The 21,669-nt window shown below is 38.0% G+C and overlaps 1 protein-coding gene across 2 annotated transcripts; it reads left to right on the forward strand.

Annotated features, from left to right (window-relative positions):
• Positions 1–281: 281 nt before the first annotated feature.
• osbpl2b (oxysterol binding protein-like 2b) lies at positions 282–19,716 on the forward strand. Of its 2 annotated transcripts, XM_082144529.1 has the most exons (15): positions 282–417; positions 8,881–8,990; positions 9,557–9,625; positions 10,024–10,147; positions 10,402–10,477; positions 11,394–11,528; positions 11,658–11,755; positions 11,939–12,121; positions 12,411–12,518; positions 12,607–12,696; positions 15,461–15,587; positions 16,539–16,661; positions 17,289–17,412; positions 17,508–17,598; positions 17,681–19,716. In XM_082144529.1, the coding sequence occupies exons 2-15, from the start codon at positions 8,954–8,956 to the stop codon at positions 17,781–17,783; spliced, it is 1,488 nt and encodes a 495-aa protein (XP_082000655.1). In that variant the 5' UTR covers positions 282–417; positions 8,881–8,953; the 3' UTR covers positions 17,784–19,716. The 2 variants fall into 2 exon arrangements, with proteins under 2 accessions (XP_082000655.1, XP_082000656.1); XM_082144530.1 differs by lacking the exon at positions 9,557–9,625.
• The last annotated feature ends 1,953 nt before the right edge of the window (positions 19,717–21,669 follow it).

A 21,669-nucleotide genomic window follows, 5' to 3' on the forward strand; every position in this document is an offset into this window, starting at 1 on the left:
GTATTGTCATAACTTTTAAGCATATAATATTTAAGCGATATATATATAATGAATTAAATTAAATTAAATTAAACCAAGCTCTTATATATACGCTAGCTAGCATATATGACGCATACTTATTTATTGTGGTACATATTTAGTCATTTAAAAGTAAGTATTGTTGAGTTTAACAGAGCAAAAGCTGCATGATAAACACATTGTTGTGCAACTACAATGCAAAAGGTCTTGCTCTGACGTAACCAGTCAGGCGACGAAATTCACACAATATAATTGGCCAAGAGACACGTCAATCAAAACGCCCATATCAGTCTCTTCCGGCAGAGTGTCAGCTCTTCAGCAGCAGCAACAACAGCAACAGCATCATCATCATCATCATCATCCCTGTCCGAGAGAAGCGAAATCCAGCCATCATCACAGGTACCCGATTGTCTTCTTTAAAAGTAACTCTTCGGACTCTTTCACAGCAGTAACTGAGGTTTTAAAGCAATGCCTTCCAGCGGACGAAAAGCTCTCGAGCCGTTAACGTTACTTAGTAAGTTTGGCAGTTAGCTGGAGCTTTAGCATCTTAGCATCTGTTTACAGACTCCGACTGCTCCTCGTAACCTAGCGAGCTGCTGTCTATCTACACAACATTGTTGAGGGAACAGCGATCACTGGCAAAACGCACTGATTTAACGTTACCTAGGCTATCTGAACCAGAATAACCCCCAAAAATGCTGTCTAGATAACGTTAGGCAGCTCACTAGGATTTAGGACACAGCCCTGATTTGTGAGAGTGTCAGCTGCTGAATCTTTTGATTTTGTTGTGAATTGTGCAGCATTATCTTTTACTTTAGAGTGAGTTTTAGAGATTGAAGCCTGTCGTGTTGAGTTTTAGGGCTGTTCAGCTGTCATTTCCTCAGCCTGACTTCTCATTAAAAGTAAACTGACGTTTTGTGAAGGTTTTGCTTTCCAGATATTTTCATCTGTTTAAGTGTGTTGTTAACATATTCTGCACCGACATGAACCAGTTCGGGTTGTTCCCTGGGGCTTTATACACCAGCATGTTACACATCTGTAACAACTTGCTGATCTTCTTTACTAAGTTCTCTCTCTTTCTTTTCTGTACATGTTCTTTTCTAATAAGAATGACAGGTTTTGGGCTGTGGGTTTATCAAATGGTATGTGTGTATTAATGTTTGACATATTTGCATTGTCATATTGACTTATGTAGGTTTCATGGCTTTTAATTGCAGCAACAGGGTGAAATGTCAAAGAAGTTGTCCGTTACCGGTGTTAAAGCGGGTAAAAGGGTTCAGTGATGTACAGTGGGCTTTGTCACGTGCGCGGTTGAGCAGTTATTGCTTTTTCAGTTCCTGAGGTGTTATGTTGTGTGTAGCTTGTGGCAAGTAGACAGATGTAGATAAGTATCAGGCCACATTCCTGAGAGTAAAGCAAGATACCACTGTCTTGTTTTATGTGCGTGCACATGGAGATTCCCAACACCGCCTTGACTTGCTTATTAATGTGTCATTGTCAGGTATGTTAAGGCACCTTACCCAAGCAGACCACATTCCAAATGTTTCAATGAAACTGTGAGTAACGCCGAGTCTGTGATTCATTCCACTTCTGAAAACTTGTGGGTGTTTGTGTGTTTACCTACAGTCACTTTATTAGGCAGTCATGACCTTTCGGGTATTGCCTCAACCTCCTGTACCTAACCTTCACAAATGCACACAGATTTGTAATGCTTATAATTCATTATCTATTATATACATCCCCTTATGGCTTTATTAAGACTTCCTTTAATAAAAAATAAAAAAAATAAAGAAAAACTGATTAAAGTCACCATGAAATCAATATTGACAATTCTTATTTTATCATGGAATATTGCTGTATTAAAGTCATCCTGTGGTGAAAATTAAGTTTTTAATGTTGTTTATATGTCTATGTGGTGTTTTTAATATGCTTTAAGACAAACCATGTGCAAATTCTCAAGTCCACACCATTGCCGAGTATTTTCTTTTTAAAACTGCGGTGAACCAACGAAGACAGTCTCAAAAACGTGGTTTGAAATCGCTGGTGTTTCTGATGTCACAAACTAGCTTGTAACCAATCAGGTCAATGTATCTGCTGGCTTCAGCATATCATTAACTGCAAACTAGCAGGGGAGTCTCGGGAGAAGCCAGGTTATCCCGGTATATTTTTGGTTGATATGAAAAATTGGGTAGATTTAGCAATATAGCGTTATGATGAACTATATGCCTTTCTCCACTGACGTTCTGAGTGGTTCAAAGTGTTTCTGATGATTGTTAGAAGGCAGTGGACAGCAGTCAGACTCTGAGATGATGAACAGGAAAACATGGTTTGTGTAACATTAGCACCACATTATTAGCTGTTTGATAACATAGTCAAGCAAAAGGTTAATCTATACCCTTATGTGTCCGACGTTGTAAAGAGCGATACCATTGTGCACTGGTTTTCCTACCGAGTGGATCTCTGAGCTGGTGCGAGTGAGTGGAGGCGGGGCTAATTAGCTTATTCATTGTTCCGCGAATAGGCTACTAAATGAAGTAAGGGTGTAGAGTTAAGTCATGAATAATTTTTTTTCACTGGAAAAAAACATTTAGATATGTCGTTTTTGTGATCAATTAATTATTTTTGTGATCAATTAATTATTGACTATAGCAGGTCTTTAAATTATTTATCCATGCACGTAATTATTATAGTTATATGCCTTCATTAGCCTGGGAAAACCCAGACAACTTCTGGCAAATTTAGATTTGCTCTGCAAGTAGTCTGGCAAAGAGCTCATTCAAGGCCATTTCTAATCCGTCGAAATCGCGGCACCAATCAGAAACGTTGGGGCGGGCTTTACACATTGACGATCGCTCTGATTGGTTTTTTTGAGCGACGTCAGGCATTTGAGCGACGTCCGTTCAACTTTTAAATGCATTATTATATTCAAATTGCAAACACATGAGGACAGTCTCCATGAAAGACCCACTGGCAGATGAACGTGCTACTACATTTCTCTCCGAAACGGTAGGAAATGAAATTAGATTTAATAGAGGATTTTAACTGTGACAAGATGATTGACAGGGCAGTTTACGTGACAGGATGCAGCGAGAGGTCCGTCCGATAAAGATGACGAAGTAGAATGTCCCAAAGCTTGCCTACTTTTTTGCTTCACATTCAAAAGTAAATACCTTTTCTTCAAAAAAAGAGTACATACTTTTATGGCGTAGTGTAGCTTAGGCGAATTGGGACGCAGCATATGGCTTTACACGATGACGATCACTCTGATTGGTTTTAGGTCTATCCAATTGCGCCCAGAGGCATTTGAGCGACGTCCGTTGGAAATGAGTTATTAATGAAGCTGTGCCAGACCATAACTCAGTTACTACCCCCCCCCTCTTCTCTTCTCTGTTGACATGTTTACTGGTGCGAAGGCGAGACAGCATGTCACTCACATGACATCACAGCAGTAGCGAACCACAACCATCCAATCAATTCCAGATGGACAAAACCAAGTCCTATACTATTTCTTGTTTGAGAAGTCACAATAGGGAAGAAAAGGCTAGATCGTAAATTCTGTTTCATGCTGACTTTAAATACATTAAGCACAATCAATTCTGCAGATTTACCCCCAAATAAGTGCAAAAAAAACAACCCATTCTATCTTGGATTCCCATCACTTCTGTTCTTCTTTTCCCAAATTGTATTTGTGTGTTCCAGGTTCTTCATTTCTACCCTTTGGTCCAGCCGATCAGGATTCTGTTCAAATGAACAGGGCCTGATTGTGTGCTGGGTCTTGTAAAACACCGCACCTGAGTCTTTATTTTTCATGCGGACATATTGTGCCTGGTTATCAGTTGCCACGGCACCGGTGTTCGGTCGTCTCTGATTCCATTCAGCTCGCTCCCGGGAACGCTGTTCGCATATCAGAGATCATTACTGTAGCACAACACAGTGTCTCGGGGGAGGGGGGGCGGCTGAGACGTCTGTGTTATTTTAACATTTCATCTGATTGCAGAACACTTGTTTTCCCATGTAGGTGAAAGTGCATCAGAGATAATGTATCAGATTCTGTTGAAAACCTTGAGCAATAGTCTCTCTCTGGCTTTGTCTCTCTTGTTTGATTTCAGGGGACTGATGGTGTCTCCCTGTTGACCCTTTGCTTATTTTTATATTGGCTCTAATGTGTGTTTAAGGGGATAGTTCAACCAAAAATCCAATTTCTGTAATTTGCTCGCTCTCATCTCATGTCATTCAAAACCTGTATGACTTTCTTTAATGGAGACAAAATCTCCATTAAATTATTTTTTTTTTTTTTTACCAAGTTGGCCGACGGCCAGACCAAGTTGCTCCGGAATATCCATCCATTCGTTCTATCTTATTGTAATATTATCTTATTGTCATATTATTGTTACATTTTCAAAGTAGGCCTATTGATTTTAGATTGGGAGGAAATTCGGATTAATCTTTCGTACTAAATTGGACATCATGCATCATTAGTTATATTTCAGCTACAATTCATACTGTGACTGTTCTTAAAAAGCCCTCATCTGAAGCAACTTTTTTTGGTTGTAAATAAATGTATTTGTTTTATTAGAATGTAATTTGCAGTTCAAAAAAGTAATCTGACTATGTAATGCATGTTACTTGTAATGAGTTACTTTACTCGTTTCATCAAAATAGTAGGCTAATTGGATAATGTTATGCATGTTACTTGTAATGCACTTGATTGGTATTTGTTTTATCCACAATCTTAAAACATTAATTAATAAATGTAGATTTCAGCTACTGTAGAAATACATAATCAGAATTATCAGCTAATAAGGGTAAATCGACGTACAACTCTGGTAAATTGGAGGGAGCATAAGCATTTTCTACATAGTCTGAGTTGGGTTTCCTTTTCACTGAGTTTTACCTCCACCAGATCTTTGATGGAATCACATCCTCATGTTCTGATATCAAAGACATACAACGTTCAGCTTGTATGAAGTTCCTCTCTGTCTGCTGGTCGAACAGGAACAAACTCCAGTGAGTTTGCAGTAATTGAAGCTTTATTATATTTTTTTGTATATATTTTGTAGTTTTTACATGATTTCATAATGTTATTCATTGCTTTGTTAAATACATCCAGTATTACTGTGTTATTACTCTATATTTAACTCAGTATCTCTTTAGTCCAGTTAAAACCAAAAACGCATACGGTCTACTCAAATCTCTTTGAAAAATATGTGGAATAAAAAAGTGCAGGTCTTGTTTTTCATGCCCTAAGAGCAATAAAAACATGTAGGGATAAAAACATCCTTACTGAGGTTGTCATAATTCATGCTTGAAAGGGTTAAGAACATTCCACACATTCACATCCCTTTTCTGCTTTGAAACGGAGCGCCTGCATTTTTTGAAAAACAGTTGATGTTAAGAGTTGATGTTAAGACCGTGACAGAGAGAGACAGCTGCATGTTGTCCTCCATGCTTAAGTTAGACTCGTTTCCTAACTCTTTGATTTACTCATAAGTCGTCTTTGTGGCCTGACCCCTGACCTTTGCCCTTTAAAAACTCATAAATAACCTTGAGTTTCACCTGATGGAAACGAAGTGTCACATGGTTTGGGTCATTAGAAACCATTTAGGCCTTGCAAAATGGTTGATATGCTTCTGAATTGCTGTTTGAAACTTGTGAACAATGAGTTGATTTATTGGTACAAGGAAATAGGGCTGCCAAATTTACAATTCGAATTTCGAATATTCGTCGAATTTAAAATAAAAATCCATATTCGAATGCAAAAACGGTGCATTTGAATTTTAGGTGTGCACCAGCCACCTAATGATGTATGAGTCGTTGTGTTTTAATGTTTTTGTTAACCTATCCAGTTGAACCCTCTAGATGCTGCGCTGTGGCATTGTTCATTCAAAACATTCCAGAAATAGAGAAGCTCAAATCCCAGCTCGAAACCTAAAATCCTACACCCCAACCCTAAACCTTTCCCTAAACCCTCTTCCATGAAATTTCATCCCACTGCATTTAAAAGCAAAAAGTACTCTGTGTGATCTCGGCTCTTTGTATTAAACTATGCATAAATATACGTATGATGCTGTTTTGTTCATAATTATGTAATTTATGAAACTATATTTGATTTATTAAAGGAGCCGTATGTAAGATTGTGGCCAAAACTGGTACTGCAATCACTTTCAAATTACTGTAGAGCGGTGTATCCCCTCCCCCTCCCACCTGACTCGAGGTTGCCAGATAGGCTGCAGGATCCAGCAGGAACGTAGGCTGCTACAAGGAGCTTTCAACTAGAGCAGAGCTGGCAACCCGGGTGCCAAAACACTACTGACTTCGTGATTGGTAGATAGGTGGAGGGTGGGGCTTCAGGCCAAAACACAAGATGACAACATCAACATCAGTTGAGGGCTGCAACTTCACTTTTAAATGACAATATCCTGGCCGGACTACTGTTGTCAGTGATATAAGTAATTGAAATGAACATGATTTCTTAATGTCTAGTGACATATCAGGGCCATTTTATGATTAATTGAAATAAATGTCTTACATACAGCTCCTTTAACATTATTTTGCTCACTATGTAGGGCAGGGTGGCCAGTGTCCAGATATAATGTTCATTATACCATGTCCTTACCAAATGCGAGGCGATAAGATCCCAGCAACAAGCAATTTGTCTGTCCGTCCACACAAATGACACATGAGATGCGACAACATTTATAAAAAATCACAGCCAATCAGAAGAGTGTGTGGGCGGAGTCTATCTGCAAGCACACTGCACTCTCAACCAAGTACATAATCAAATTCATAAACATTGGACCATTTTAACAATTGTTAAAAATACTGAGTGACTGTTCACGTTAAGTTCACAGTTTGTTTCTTGTTTCCTTTAATTCATTTTCAAGATCTGATCTTATCCATTGCCGCTTTCAGTATGGCTATAAAGGTCACGCAAAATGATATTCAAACTCACATTAGACGTTTTTGACATGCAATAAAGCACATAAACCGTACCTGAGAATTTCGGCATACTTTGTATGTTGTTGTTCCAGCCGCGACGTTGCAGAAATAGAAACATTTCTAAAATAGAATCGCTGCCTATCACCATCATGGCCGATTTGGACAGAAACTCTGATTAACATAGAAAAGAAGCCTTTTATTGCCTGTCGTGTCTAGGACACAGTGTTATATTCCCAAATGAAATGTCAGCAAAATGGAATTTCACACAGATTCGTTAAAATGAAAGTTGGCAAGAAATGAAAATTCCCCTTACCTGTTTTGTAAATGCATATTATTGCATCTTATTGTGAACAGCTTATCCATGTGTAGGTGTAAAAAAAATTATTTGACCTCATAATGTTTAAACAAAATGTAAAAACTGGATCATCCAGTGATAACGACAGACTTCTCTCTGTTGATGCAGGACTTCTCCAATCATTAAGTCCGCTTTAACTCTGTGCCTTTCTTACAATTGACTACATTATCTTGCATTCATTCGAGTACAATGCCCACATGTCAAAACCGATGGATACACAATGAAAAAATCTTCTTCCTACTTTTGTTTTTCTTTTTAAATATTTTTTGATATTCCGTTACACTTGCATGTGTGTCATAAGGAAGAAAATATCTGTTGCTACTTTACACTATTTATTCAGAGTTCACTAAAACTTTTGTCATGCACTGACCAGGTTGATGGTAGATTATGAAACATAAGTGAAATACAACTTGTGTTAATCTATTAAGATTCATAACGTTTTTCTAAGGTATTGTGGGTGCTTGCTTATTTGAAGATGCTCTGGTCCCTACTTCAGTCATTGTTAGTCTAATGTATTTCTTCTTGTCCATCAAAATGATAGCACATTTCTTCCCAAACGGGCTATGGACCCCCCCCCCCCAACCCTAACTATGAGCTGGAGTAATAGTGGCACTTTGCTTAGCAAACACCACCAATGAATTGTCAAGGTAATTTGTGGAGTGATTTGTCATAATATAAAAGGTATTTCCTGAAGTTGCAGAACGGTTGGTGGCAAAAAAAAAGTCTGATAAGGTTTATTATTAAAAATCAATAAACGTTATGCAACATACTTGTTGGTTGTCACCTTGATTTGCATATTTGTCCTAGATTTGCATATGTGTCCTAATAGCGAGTCGGCTCATTGACTTTGCTATCTCAGAAAATGTTTTTGCTAACAAGAGCCACAGGAGACACCAAAGAAGTCATGATAGTTGAAGAAAGACTTGAACCGGGTAATTAGAAATGGGTACTGCTTGATTCGTCTTCGCTTTTCATGTTGCTTAAAGACTTCAAAGTCAAAGGATGTAATAAAGCTGTTAGTTGTTCTCCAGTAATTTGTGCTCAGGGAATTCATTGAGCCTAACTGAGTCCGCTAAAACAGACCGAGAGAGACATTCAGCAAGTGTCCTTTAACTACTCAATGGCTACATAAATTTGCATAGCTGGCTAATAGACTTTAACCGTGAAAGAAGCGTCCCCTCAGGTATTGTCTAGACTGAGATAAGGCCGTCCTGTGTGCGTCACAGTACAGGTCTGTCTCTCAGCTTACACTCTTTGGATGGAGATTGTCCAAAGTTCAGTTCTATATCAAATAAGTTGCTGCATACAAGCCCATGGGAGGAGACCTGCAGTGGCTCCACCTCTCATTTCAAGAGCAGCCAGCTAGTTTCAGTCAAACATGATAGATGAATGGATGCATGAATGAACTAAGGCTCTAAGATCATTGGAGGGAAAGGTGAATGATGGGATTTTTGTTTTTCCTATATGGGAAGAATCAAATGGACTCTCAATATGCCTTCTTAAAACGACTGTAAGCTGTTTTCTTGTTCACGAGTCTGGTTTTGATATTGACTATTGTCTCTTTGCAGGTGTCCCTGTTTCCAGAGACAAGAAAGAGAGACCATGTTTTAGAGACCTTGTGCTGTCAGCCCATTCTCTACCATGAACAATGAAGACGAGTTCTATGATGCCGTCACAGGTGAGAGACATTTCGAAATGGCACGGGATGGTCGGGCTCCACAGTTAAGCAGAAAAAAATAATCAATAGTACGATTTAAAAGGGTCCATTATGTCTACTCCTGCTACTTTTGCATTGAATGTAATACATGAATGTATCGCCGATGGGTATTTGAAACCAAAAGGTAGCTCTAAAATTTGAAGTCCTAAAGAGAAACAAGTTCAACAACTTTGTCCATGTAATGGCACCTCTGTGACACAAGCCGGTCCGGAGCTGTCGCGTGTCATGAAAACATTGACATTCTCTCAGCGCTGTCTGAGTTCACACACAGCAGTATTAAACAGCTGTGTTTTCTGAGGACGATCTCATTTGTCCCCTATTGTTTTGGCCACTGTTGACTTTGGCCCTCAGCCGTGTGTGTTTGTTATAGCGCGCGCCAGTCTGGTGTCAGCTTACCGCAATCTGTTGATAACTTCAATTATGTAGTGCTGCTTTCAGATGGTCTGATGGCTTCTGTCATTGCGGAGATGAAATGAGATGAAAATAATGTAATGAATAAATAAACAAGGCAATATGGACTTTGGCAGGTCATTGTGCTGGAAACCTGAAGCCTGATATCATATCAACCAAGTCGCTCATATCAGGTGGTACAAAACGTGAGGAACCGCATTTTATTCCATGTTATGAAATCGGTAATAAATGCATGTTGATATCAGACATACAGAAGATATTTATAAGTCTTCTGCATTTAACATGTATGGTCAATGTTAGTGGAGAGAGTTTGCTTACAACTGATATTATTCGATTTTATGTATTTTATAAATAACTTTTTCACTGTTCTTTTAATTATTATTATAACATTATTGAAAAGTAAATATCTTGAACACTTATACTTTATAGACCAAATTTCACAAATATTTAACTCTTTTATACTTTTTAGTATCATATTGTGATGCATAAATTTGCTTGTAGGAAGACTTGATTTTAGTTTCTAGTGTGTTTAAATTTTTAAGTTGTGATTTGTACATTATAATAATGTGCTTGTGTGTCTCAGGCTTGGATTCAGACGAGTCGTGTGAAGGCACATCAGAAGCCAGTTTTAAAGACGCTGTAGCGTATGACGGTGCTCAGAAGAACAATGGAGCTGTTCCTCAGGAGAACGGAATTAAGAAGCGCAGGTCCGGCCAGATTCCAGTGCCGTGACCCATATACTCCTTATTATGCTCTTTGTCTCCTGTCTTTAATCTTCTCTCTCTCTCTGTTTCTTTTGTCTCTCTATCTTTAAATTCTTATTTTCGTCTTATGTTTACAGTTCATTCTCGTTCATGTATAATCTTCACATCTGTGCATAGTTCTACAGTCAAACATATCAGTACACTTGTGAGAGTGTGTGCATGTTTATGAATAAGAAATTGTTCTTCTGCCCTTTTAGGTCGTCTCTTCCTGCCCCTATGTTCTCCAGAAATGATTTTAGTGTTTGGAGCATTCTCAAGAAATGTATTGGACTGGTAAGGATAAAAAATTTATCATTCTAGGAGCAAGTTCAGCATAATTATGAGTGCATTAAGAATGGATGGTTGACAAGCTGATTAATGTCTATTAGTGAGCTTATGTACTTAGTCACCATATTTTTTTATGGAATATTGCAATGTTCATTAAAATTGATTGATCTGTGCATGTCAATGTTATTATTTTTATTCGTGTGCCCTCTGAATCAAAACATTCTCCCCCTCCCTCTTGCAAGGACATATCTTCTCTGATGACACATCACCGCCGCTAGGAAAGGGCAAATAATAATCCCTCGCCCCCAGCACCTGTCACTCACATGAGTTTGTAGCAATTAGCAAACAACAATGATCCAATCAGTTTCAATCAAGGACAAAATCAAGTCCTGTTTCTTTTTCACTCTGATATAGATCACGCAATAGGGAAGTAAAAACCATTGCATTTTCCATGTCACGCCAACTTTTATTTATTTTTATTACAACTTCTCGGAGGGGGTAAACTGGTATAGGGCGAAAATAGGTATCGCGATATATCGTGTAGTAAAAAGTCACAGCCCTAATCCAAATCCTCTCTGAGAAATCCATCACTTTCAGCAATAAATTAAGAAAATTACTGTCAAGACTAAAATATTTCAATGCTTGGTTTATGTATATGCAGTTGCATCTCACTGTTTTCATCTCAAATCGTTCTTTTCTATTGATTTGCTAGTCCCTTGATTTACAACACCCAGCTGTTTTTGAATGTAAGAATGTGTCTAGGGACCCCTTAAGAAACACGTCTGATCACTGTCTAATGGACATAACCCTAAAGCAGCGTTCCTTAAGGGCCACTAGTCAACCAGTTTGAAAATGTGTCGTTTGGCACAACCTGTAACGACGTTTGGTCCTGCTCAGCCTGTTTTATTGTGCTGTATTCCAGGAGCTGTCCAAGATCACCATGCCCATTGTGTTCAATGAGCCCCTGAGCTTTCTGCAGAGAATCTCTGAGTATATGGAGCACACATACCTCATCCACAAAGCCTGCTCACAGAACGACTCTATAGAGAGGATGCAGGTGAGACACACACACACACACACAATGGCTGATCTAGAATTTATACGTTTATATATTTCTATATTTCAGTTTTTGTAATATTACAATCCGGCCTTTAATTTGACATGGTTTTTCTGTCTTGCTCCTAAGACGGTAGCTGCCTTCGCTGTGTCTGCAGTCGCTTCTCAGTGGGATAGAACTGGAAAACCTTTCAACCCGCTTTTAGGAGAAACCTACGAACTCACACGGTAAAGACACCAGCAGAGCGTTTAATTACAAACCATGCTGATAAGATTTGAGGATGTCGATAAACATTGGTTAGATCAGGATTGCTCTAAAGGGAAACTGTTCTTTGTCATTTATGTAACTTTGCTTCTTCTTCCCCTTTAATGCTTCCTTCCTCTACTCTTGTTTGCTTCTCTTTCACTCAGAGAGGATCAGGGTTTCAGACTGATCTCAGAGCAGGTGAGTCACCATCCGCCCATCAGTGCGTTTCACACTGAGAGTCTGACCGGCGACTTTGTGTTCCACGGCTCCATCTACCCCAAACTCAAGTTCTGGGGCAAAAGTGTGGAGGCAGAACCTAAAGGGACCATCACGCTAGAGCTTCACAAGTGAGTGTGCCATGTTTATGTGCACACACATGTACAGATCCTGATATTCCCTGATATGTATATATAAATATATGTGTGTGTGCACATCAACTGCTATTTTTGTGTTCATGAAAAGGTCTATTGATTGTGTGAGTGAGATTTTCCTTGGATGAGTCAGTGGTATCCTGGTTTGATTTGAGAGCAAAGGGTTCTGGGGTTGCCGAGTAACGGCCTGCTCACGTGTGTGTGTGTGTGTGTGTGTGTGTGTGTGTGTGTGTGTGTGTGTGCGTGTGTGTGTGTATCCTCACAGGCATAAAGAGGCCTACACATGGACGAACCCTTTTTGCTGTGTACATAATATAATTATCGGTAAACTGTGGATTGAACAGTACGGCAATGTGGAAATTGTCAACCACAGGTAAAGTTTTTTTTTTTTTATGACACATCTATTCTATTGTGAATTCACATTGATGTTTGAATGATTAGTGTGACGTGTGATTGCTTAGTACTGGAGAGAAGTGCGTGCTGAACTTTAAACCCTGTGGGATGTTTGGAAAGGAGCTGCACAGAGTTGAAGGTTACATCCAGGATAAGAGGTGAGATCCTGACTCACACTTTTCACATTTTACTGGATTGCTTCTATAACCATGAACTGTTTAAATTATTGGATCATGTTTTAAGAAAGACCCTGGCCAACTTTTATAGCTATAGTGATTTAAATGTGCACTCAGTCATTTCAGCCAATATTTCAGTGATCTTTGTCTTACACTAACACCTAGCAGCATGGATAAAGCCTCACACAAAAGAGCAAACATTTTCAGCTATCAGTTCCATAGAAATGCACTATTTGCAATCAGTTACAATTTATTTATTCTGTGAGTGAGACCAAGTAGTTATAGGTACTAGCCACCACCAGGGCGTTCCCCCGAGAACAACATTTTCCCCTTGGGCCATTTTCCTGGTTGCATTCGCACCGCCAGTAGTAACGTAAGCCAGCCAACAGCGACGTCTTTTAAGTGCGGGCGCAAACAACTGAGGACGCGGGACGTCGTGATCCGAGCTGTTTTTGTGTCGTGGGTTTTGTGATAATGGAGATGGAATATTGATGTATAGTTATGCGATCGAAATAACAAAAAGCAGGGCTAAGAGTGGGGTTGCCAACTGTTCCGTATTAACCGGGACTTCCCGTATATTAGGCCTAATTGATTTGTCCCATACGTGACCTTCCTTGTCCCGTTTATTGACTGCTACGCTGATCTAACCTCTGACTGATACAACAGCAAGAGAAGCAGTGCTGATCACGACTCTTGAGAATGATCTTTACTGTCACTTTTATTTAGTTTAATGCATCCTTGCTGAATAAAAGTACGCTATTTACTTTAATTTCTTTCCAAAAAAACAATTCTTACTGACCCCAAACTTTTGAACTGTAGTCTATAATGTTACATGTTACTTTCTATTTCAGATCAATTTTGAACGATGGTTTGTGTGTAATGTGGCATTTTGTTTGTATGACATTACAATTGTACATAAATGGGTTAAGCAAAACAAATGTGTTTATGTCTGAGAATCTTTTAAACATACTTAACTGCATGACCTACACTGTTTGGTACAGTACAGATATTTTGAGTGTCCCTTATATTCCTATAAAGAACCACGATTGTCCCGTATTTTCCTTTTCTGAAGTTAACAACCCTACCTAAGAGACTAAAAATCTCCTACGATAACTTGCAATTCTACATATCATCAAGGCTGAGAAAAGAACAAACGCCGCAGACAAAGGCGAGAGAGGTAAATGTTATTTATCGCTGTTTTCCGTGATCGTGGAATTAGCTCCTGGAGTAAGTGTATGTAAACTGTGTTTACACAGCTTTTTAAAAATGGCGGATGCCGGTGTTTCACAAGCGTTCGGCCAATCAACGTACACTTACGTCACTGGTAGTTCCTATTGTGCTGGGTTAGACTCTACTCTAAAGTAGGAGCTAATTTAGTACCCCCCAAAAGGCCTTTTTGTAACTAAAATCATTCCCAGTTCCTACGGCGCAAACACACCAAAAACAAGTACTTCCGCCCTATGAAAGGAACTATGAAAACGTTACTCCGGTGCGAAAGCTCCTTTTGAAGTGGTCAAATGAGGTGACTCGTTTCAGGTTAAATTTTATTAAGTTACTGACATGACTGGAGTCATATAAGTGCTATTAATTTCATTGTGTAAAATGGTTTTCAATGAGATAAGCAATGATGACCTTTTAAGACAGTGAAGATTACAAATCTTTGACACCCATGACATTTTGAATGAAGTTAATAATTAAGTTGTGATTTAAATCTCTGGAGGTGCCAAGTCACTGTACTGTTGGGTATAGTTAGCGTTTCTACTCCACTGCAGGATCAGGCTGTAGCAAGAGCTCCATCACTGTCCCGTTGGTAGTCATCGCTTTGCATCACTGCTCATTTGCATAATGGTGAACTCTCCCATGTTGAATGATTGATTTCTGGTTAAAAATGAAAGGTTTACTTCTTTTTTCTCCTGTTGATGCGAATTGCTTTCTCTTTCTTCTTTGGCCATCTATATGGCTGATGTAGACCTTATTGACAGCAGCGCCATCTTTGAATTTTAACAGGAATGAAAGCGAGGCTGTGAGGGATGGACGTACCTCTCTTCAGTGGGTTGTACTATTACTTAATGTGTTTTAGTTTTTTTCTGCTGACAAAACACTGCAAAAATATCTTTCCAAGAAATTTAAGTAGACAAAAAACTTCAGACAACATGAGCTGTGGAAAATTATAAGTGATCTAGGAGCTTTATACAGCTTTTTACAGTGGGTGTCATTGAAAACAAGGTAAGTCTACCTCACAGCCTCACTTTCATAGCAGTCATAGCGCTGCTCTGAATAAGATCTATGGCTTCCAGAAAAAACTATTCTGAGATACTTAGAAGGACGACAACAGCATTGCTAGATGTAATACACATGAAAGAGTCAGGTTTTTTTTCATGACCAATATCTGCTTCAGCACATCTTTAACTAAAGTAAAAAAACACTGTTGTCTGTGTGTCATGATCCTCTGTTAGCCAAAGCCTAGTAGCCAGTATTCAGTCTAACTTCGAATTGCCCTAGATTATTATTAATCAACAATAAATATACAGCATTATGGCATCATGAGAAAAACATTCTCTTTTAGACCACAAATATATCAATAATGAAGTAAACTAAGTAAGCTAAGTCATAATGGGAATCGGACTCAAAATAGGTACAGGAAGTCTTTATTCCCACATCCGTTTACATCTAATATTTTTCAAGATCAGCTTTATTTTATTATATCTCAAATAGTTGTTCTCCTCTACATGTACTTTGCTTGCAGTAAGAAGAAGCGCTGCGTGATCTATGGGAAATGGACGGAGTGTATGTGGAGCGTCGACCCACATGTGTACGAGGCCCATCGGAAGCTCGAGAAGAAAGGAGCGACGGACACTAAAAAACACAAACAGGTGTGAAAGATATTAGCATGGCTAACAGTTGACCACTCATGCTGCTTTAACCCCTGATCGCTATCTTATCTTGTATCATATCCTAATTTTATTTTATTTATTTTAATTATAAATGGAAGCAGCTCTCCTCTCTGTGTTCATGTCAAGGTAACAGATGTAGACTAGTATCAGTAGGTGTAGATGTGTGTAGTTCTGAGGAGATCGTCTAGTGGTTCAGGCACATGTAGAGAATAATGGAGTGTTTTAGGCTTACAGAGCTGTTTACATTGGTAGGTGTGTAGTTTAAATATACATGCTAATTTATGTACAGAAGAGCGGTGTGTAGAAAGAACAGGTGTGTTAAAATACTCATCATGCCTCAGACCTTTGACTCTGTTCAGCTTTTTGTCAGTTCCTTTTGGTCCCATTATACGACAACACACCCAGTTTATGGCTGTATTTGACAGACTTCTGGGTGTGGGAGATTAAACGGATAGTTCGCCCAAAAATGATAATTGTCTCAATTGCCTCAAGTCGTTCCAAACTTGTACATGACTTTCTCTTCACCGTTTGGTTAACAACATTCCTCAGACTATCTTCTCTTGTGTTCTGCAAAAGAAAGTAAGTCATACAGGTTTGGAAAAAGGTGATGATGAAACTGCTTTTAAGCGTTTAAAGACTTTTCTTTTAAAGAAAGAAAGCCCAAGCTCCCTTTTCAAGTCAGACATTTCACAAAAATAACCGTTTCGATTTAAATGGTAAAACGATAGATATACTGGAGATGCCACTTGGTTTGATGTCTCATCTAATGCAGTGAACTTCATACATTAAGTGTGACTAAATAGTTTTTGGGGTCCACTGTATGTGTTTATGCTTTTCCTGTCTGTGGAGAATTGGTGTGAATAATGAAAGAGTATTAGGGAAGGTTCTTGTCTTTGTCTGAGGGATTTAAAGATGCGGTTGCACCAACAGGAGGAGCCAGAAGCCGTCAACGAGGATGCCGATGAAATGCCTGATGTACAAGAGACTGTGGCCGTGGTTCCTGGAAGCAGATTATTATGGAGAATATCATCTAGACCGCCTCATTCGACAGAGGTACATGATGTTATATTCATGAAGGCACACACACACACACACACACACACACACACACACACACACACACACACACACACACACACACACACACACACACGTCAATACGTGAACAGAACACCAACTGATGATTTCTTAAAAGGTGAACTTACAGACCCCAAACTATAGAAAAGTAGTGTAGATCTTTTGAAAGAAGTCTCTTATGTTCAGCAAGGCTGCATTTATTTGATAAAAAATACAGTAAATACAGTTAAATATATTACGAATTAAAATAACTGTTTTCTATTTTATTATATTTTAAAATGTAATTTATTCATGTGATGCAAAGCTGAATTTTCAGCACCATTACTCCAGTCTTCAGTGTCACATGATCCTTCAGAAATCATTCTAATATGATGATTTGATGCTCAAGAAACATTTCTGATTATTATCAATGTTGAAAACAATTGTGATATAAATCTTGTAAATGTTTTACTGTCACTTTTGATCAATTTAATGAATCCTTGCTGAATTAAAGAATGAATTCCTTTAAAAAAACAAAAAACGGACCCCAAATTTTTAAACTGTAGTGTAATCTCATTTTAATTATTGGTTTACTTGATTTGAAACCCCTCTGTTCACTTCTAGATGTATAACTTCACTAACTTTGCCATGACACTGAATGAGCTGGAGCCTGGCATGGAAGGAGTGCTGGGACCCACAGACTGCCGCCTACGGCCTGACATCAGAGCCATGGAGAACGGCAACATGGGTAATAAAAAGTCTTTTTTGTTAAACAGCCCTACAGCGCCTCCTTCTGTTCATACATGATAAAGACTAACATAAAGCTTTTGTGTGTTTGTGCAGATGAAGCCAGCAGAGAAAAGGAGAGACTGGAAGAGAAACAGAGAGCAGCTCGTAAGGAGCGAGCCAAAGATGGCGACGAGTGGTCCACAAGGTTAGCACTACCACACTTTCCTGCCTTTTGTATGCGTGTGTGATTTACATGTGCCATATCTTAACCTCTCTGCCCGTTTCAGGTGGTTTCAGTCAGGCACAAACCCATACACAGGATCACAGGACTGGCTGTACACTGGCGGCTACTTTGATAGGAAATACACAGACTGTCCTGATATCTACTGATGAGGAGGTGCAAGTTCAAAGGGCAGAGATTTCCTCACCTCCTTCCTCACCATGCACCATATTGTACCCAACCGAAAACAATAGCGCTTATGCTCACATTAATATCGTGCGGCCACCATCTTCAGCACTTGCGTTTATGATCAAGCTTTTTGAATTGCCCTTTGAAAGCATCTTCTCTCACATCTCATCAACCCTGTAGGTTTTATCAATGGAGGAGAGCGTGGAAACAGCAGTAGGAGAACAGATTTGCCGCCTCTCATCAGAGCTCCGGCTGGTTCACCGTCAGTGATGCTGGAGCTCAATGTAGACGTAGTTACATCACACGAGGTCACAGATAAAATGTGACTGAGTTGCTTTTGCTGTTTTCCATGTACAGTAGGCATTTAACAAACTAATTCCAGATGTTTTGAGTTGGGCTAGCACTGAGCCACCTAAGACCTCGGATCCAGCTGTACGTGGAGCGTGAATGTGATCAAGCATTGATTAAAAATTACAACAGTTATAATGTTTAGTGAATGATGATGAATGTTAATAACTCTGTGTGTGTGTGTGTGTGTGTGTGTGTGTGTGTGCGTGTGCGTGTGCGCTAGTGGCAATTAATGTAAAAAGCTATCGATTTTTGTTTTAATTGGTACAATATTTTGCCTTTTGGATTTGGTTTCAGATTAAACTTTACGCAAAATATCCTCACCATGCGTTCAATGTGGTGATGCGTTTTAAAAATAGCCTCAAAAGCTAATTTTCTTTTCTTTTTTTTTCCCCTTTGTGGTTCCCGCAGAGACTCATGGGATGTAAAATAGGCGGATTGTACTGACTTTAATGTTTAACAAGTTAAAACTAGCTCTGTTGACATTGTAAATGCACAATTTTCATATTCCACAGTTTTTATAAGGTATCGGTGTCACACTAAATTGTTCAAGCACTATCCGTTGAATTTGTTTTATGAAAAGTAGGGTGTCATGGGTTGTTTTATCCATCAGCATTTGCATCTGTTATCGCTGCTCTCAAACATAGACATGTACATTGTGTATTTGAGAAAACGGACTAAATCTATGCAACCCATCAAACTGCTCAAACACCCCATAATGTGTCAGTCTTTATGATTATGGAATGGCAGCTTCTATAACATGCATCTCATTTGAGAGGATATTTACTGCCTATAGATGCCATAAAGTATTTTACGATCGACTCATATTCTCATTCAGACTGCTTCCTTTCGTTTAGAGATGATCTGAAGTCAAATAAGCGGGTTTGAAGCACAGTGATGCAACAGTTGCTGCTCTTTTCAAGTACACACACACGTTTTTCTTTCCCACAGTGCCTGACTTTGAATGCATCTGCTAGTCACTAATGCTTAACCTTAAGCGGTTTGTTTCTAAGCACCTTTCCCCTCGTCTAAGTACTTACATCACCGGGAATGTCAAAATGTAGTCACCATTTGTTAGATACACACCTGACATTCAGTACACTACTTGTTTTGCATCCTTTATTGTTATCTGTTGCTTCATTAAATGTACATTTGATCATTTGAAAACTAGCGTTATGAGACTAATATTCCACGATTAAACTATAGATTTTATTTGTACGTGGCTTTGTGTGAGTTCATTGTGTAAGTGGAATGACTAAGCGTCCCTCTTGTCGTATTTTCAGTGTACGGATGTCTGTATGTTCCAAGATGTTGCACATAGATTTCTAGCAATCATAAGCACATGGCTCTTATTTTGTGCAATGATTTATTTTTATAGTATTTAATTTTTTTTTGTTAAAAGGTGTCAAATGGTATTTTACTGTGAGATGAGGCTTATACTTCATTTGTGAACAGTTTGCTTTAGAATTAAAGGGGACGTCATTCTGGTGAGAACAAATTCTACTAACTGAAATTTTAGTTTGAAAATGTTGATTCTTTTGGAATAAAAAAAATGACATTGATAAACCTCTCTCTGTTTCATTCCTTTCAATGCTGGAAATCTGCAATACTGCCTGGGCATATAGTGCTGGGAAAAAGTTTTTGTGGTTTAGTGGGATTTAATTAGATTATTTATTTATTTTTTGCCCATCTGGTAGGGAAAAATATAAATTTCTGTATTATCTTTTTTTAGATTATGTGGCAATACGGTGCAGTATATTGCCTAAATGTTACATTACAATATAAACTAAATAAAAACTTTTGCCCACAGTTGTAAAGGAAGTTTTAAATAAAATATATAAAGAAAAACAGGTCAGAGGTGATGTTCGCTGACGCGTCATGGTAACTAATTATGGCATAACATTGTAAAACAATGAACTACTTAATGAAAGCACATTAATATTCAGTAACATAATAAACTCAAAAAGGAAGCTTCATTGTTCCTTGTGTTGTCTTCATTTAAACACTTCAATACAATGAAATAAATCTGTGAGCTTCTAAACAGATGACTGAAATATCATGCAGCAGTTGTGTGGAGTTTGAGAGTTTGCGTGTTCATTCAGTAACAACCAACCTTCTAATTAATGAGGAGTTATAGCACACACATATGTGGAAATAATATGAGCAGGTTGTTGTAAATATCATTTTGAACAGAAATGTCTATTAAAGGGATAGTTCACCCAAAAATTACAATTCTGTCATCATATACTCACCCTCAAGTTGTTTCAAACCTGTATGAATTTCTTTTTTCTGCTGAACACAAAAGAAGATATTTTGAAAAATGTCTGTAACCAAACAGTTGATGGACCCTATTGACTTCCATAGTAGGAAAAAAAAAATACTATGTAAGTCAATGGGGTCCATCAACTGTTTGGTTACAGACATTTTTCAAAATATCTTCTTTTGTGTTCAACAGAAAAAAGAAATTCATACAGGTTTGAAACAACTTGAGGGTGAGTAAATGATGACAGAATTGTAATTTTTGGGTGAACTATCCCTTTAAAGCGGGGGTTTTCAAACTAGGGTTCAGCGACCCACTGGGGTTTATTGTTTCAATCTGCTTCCTAGACTGTCTAAAGTTGGAAAACAATAGATATTGCAATTATTTTATTCTACACAGTAAAAAACGTTGGGTTATTTTTTTTTACCCAACCGAATTTTTCTTTTATTTATTATGAAAATAATAAAATAAATAGTTAACTCAACTGTTGGGTTATTTAACCCTATGCATTGGTATGTGGTAACCCACAGTTGGGAAGGTGCTATACCAACCCATAGTTGGGTTACTTGTTGGGTTATTTTAACCCAACATTATTAAGTGAGAACTGACAGTCCAAGTTTTTAAGCCCTTCTTTTTTATTTCATCATTATATAGGCTAATAAAATAAATAGCGGCAAATAAATTGAGTAAAAAACTAAAATCCACAAATTTGCATAAAAATAATGGATTTTTAAAAAATGACTATAATTAGGCATGTTAGTTGAATTAGGCCATTAGTTGAATTAGGCCATAGTTGAAGAATATTGATCTTATAATATTGGACCAAAGATGTATGTCACTGGTGTTACTGTGTTTTTTTTTCTGTCACATTAATTTAAATGTCACATGTGACATGATGATAATTTTACATCCATTTAATTCTGCTACACTCAAGAGTTATTGATTTAAAGGATTGCATCATTACTTGTTTATAACTGTTTTTCTAATATTTCGATTGTTATAGCAAATACATGCTTGCGCAAATTAACTAACATCATTCAATCACACTTTTAACAAACCTGATTCAAATGAATAAAACATAATCTCCGTATTTGTTGCATTATCAAAAAAAATTATACATGCGGTCTTTAAATAAATGCACAAAAAAGATTTTAAAAATCATTAAGCTGTCATTTATGTGTATTCATAAAGTCAAACTGTCATTTAATATTGTGGTCTAAGTTTAAATGTTAGAAAAATGTTTTAAGAAATACATTTTA

The sequence above is a fragment of the Leuciscus leuciscus genome (genome assembly GCF_965113295.1).
Source record: "Leuciscus leuciscus genome assembly, chromosome: 18".
In the NCBI taxonomy this organism is placed as follows: domain Eukaryota; kingdom Metazoa; phylum Chordata; class Actinopteri; order Cypriniformes; family Leuciscidae; genus Leuciscus; species Leuciscus leuciscus.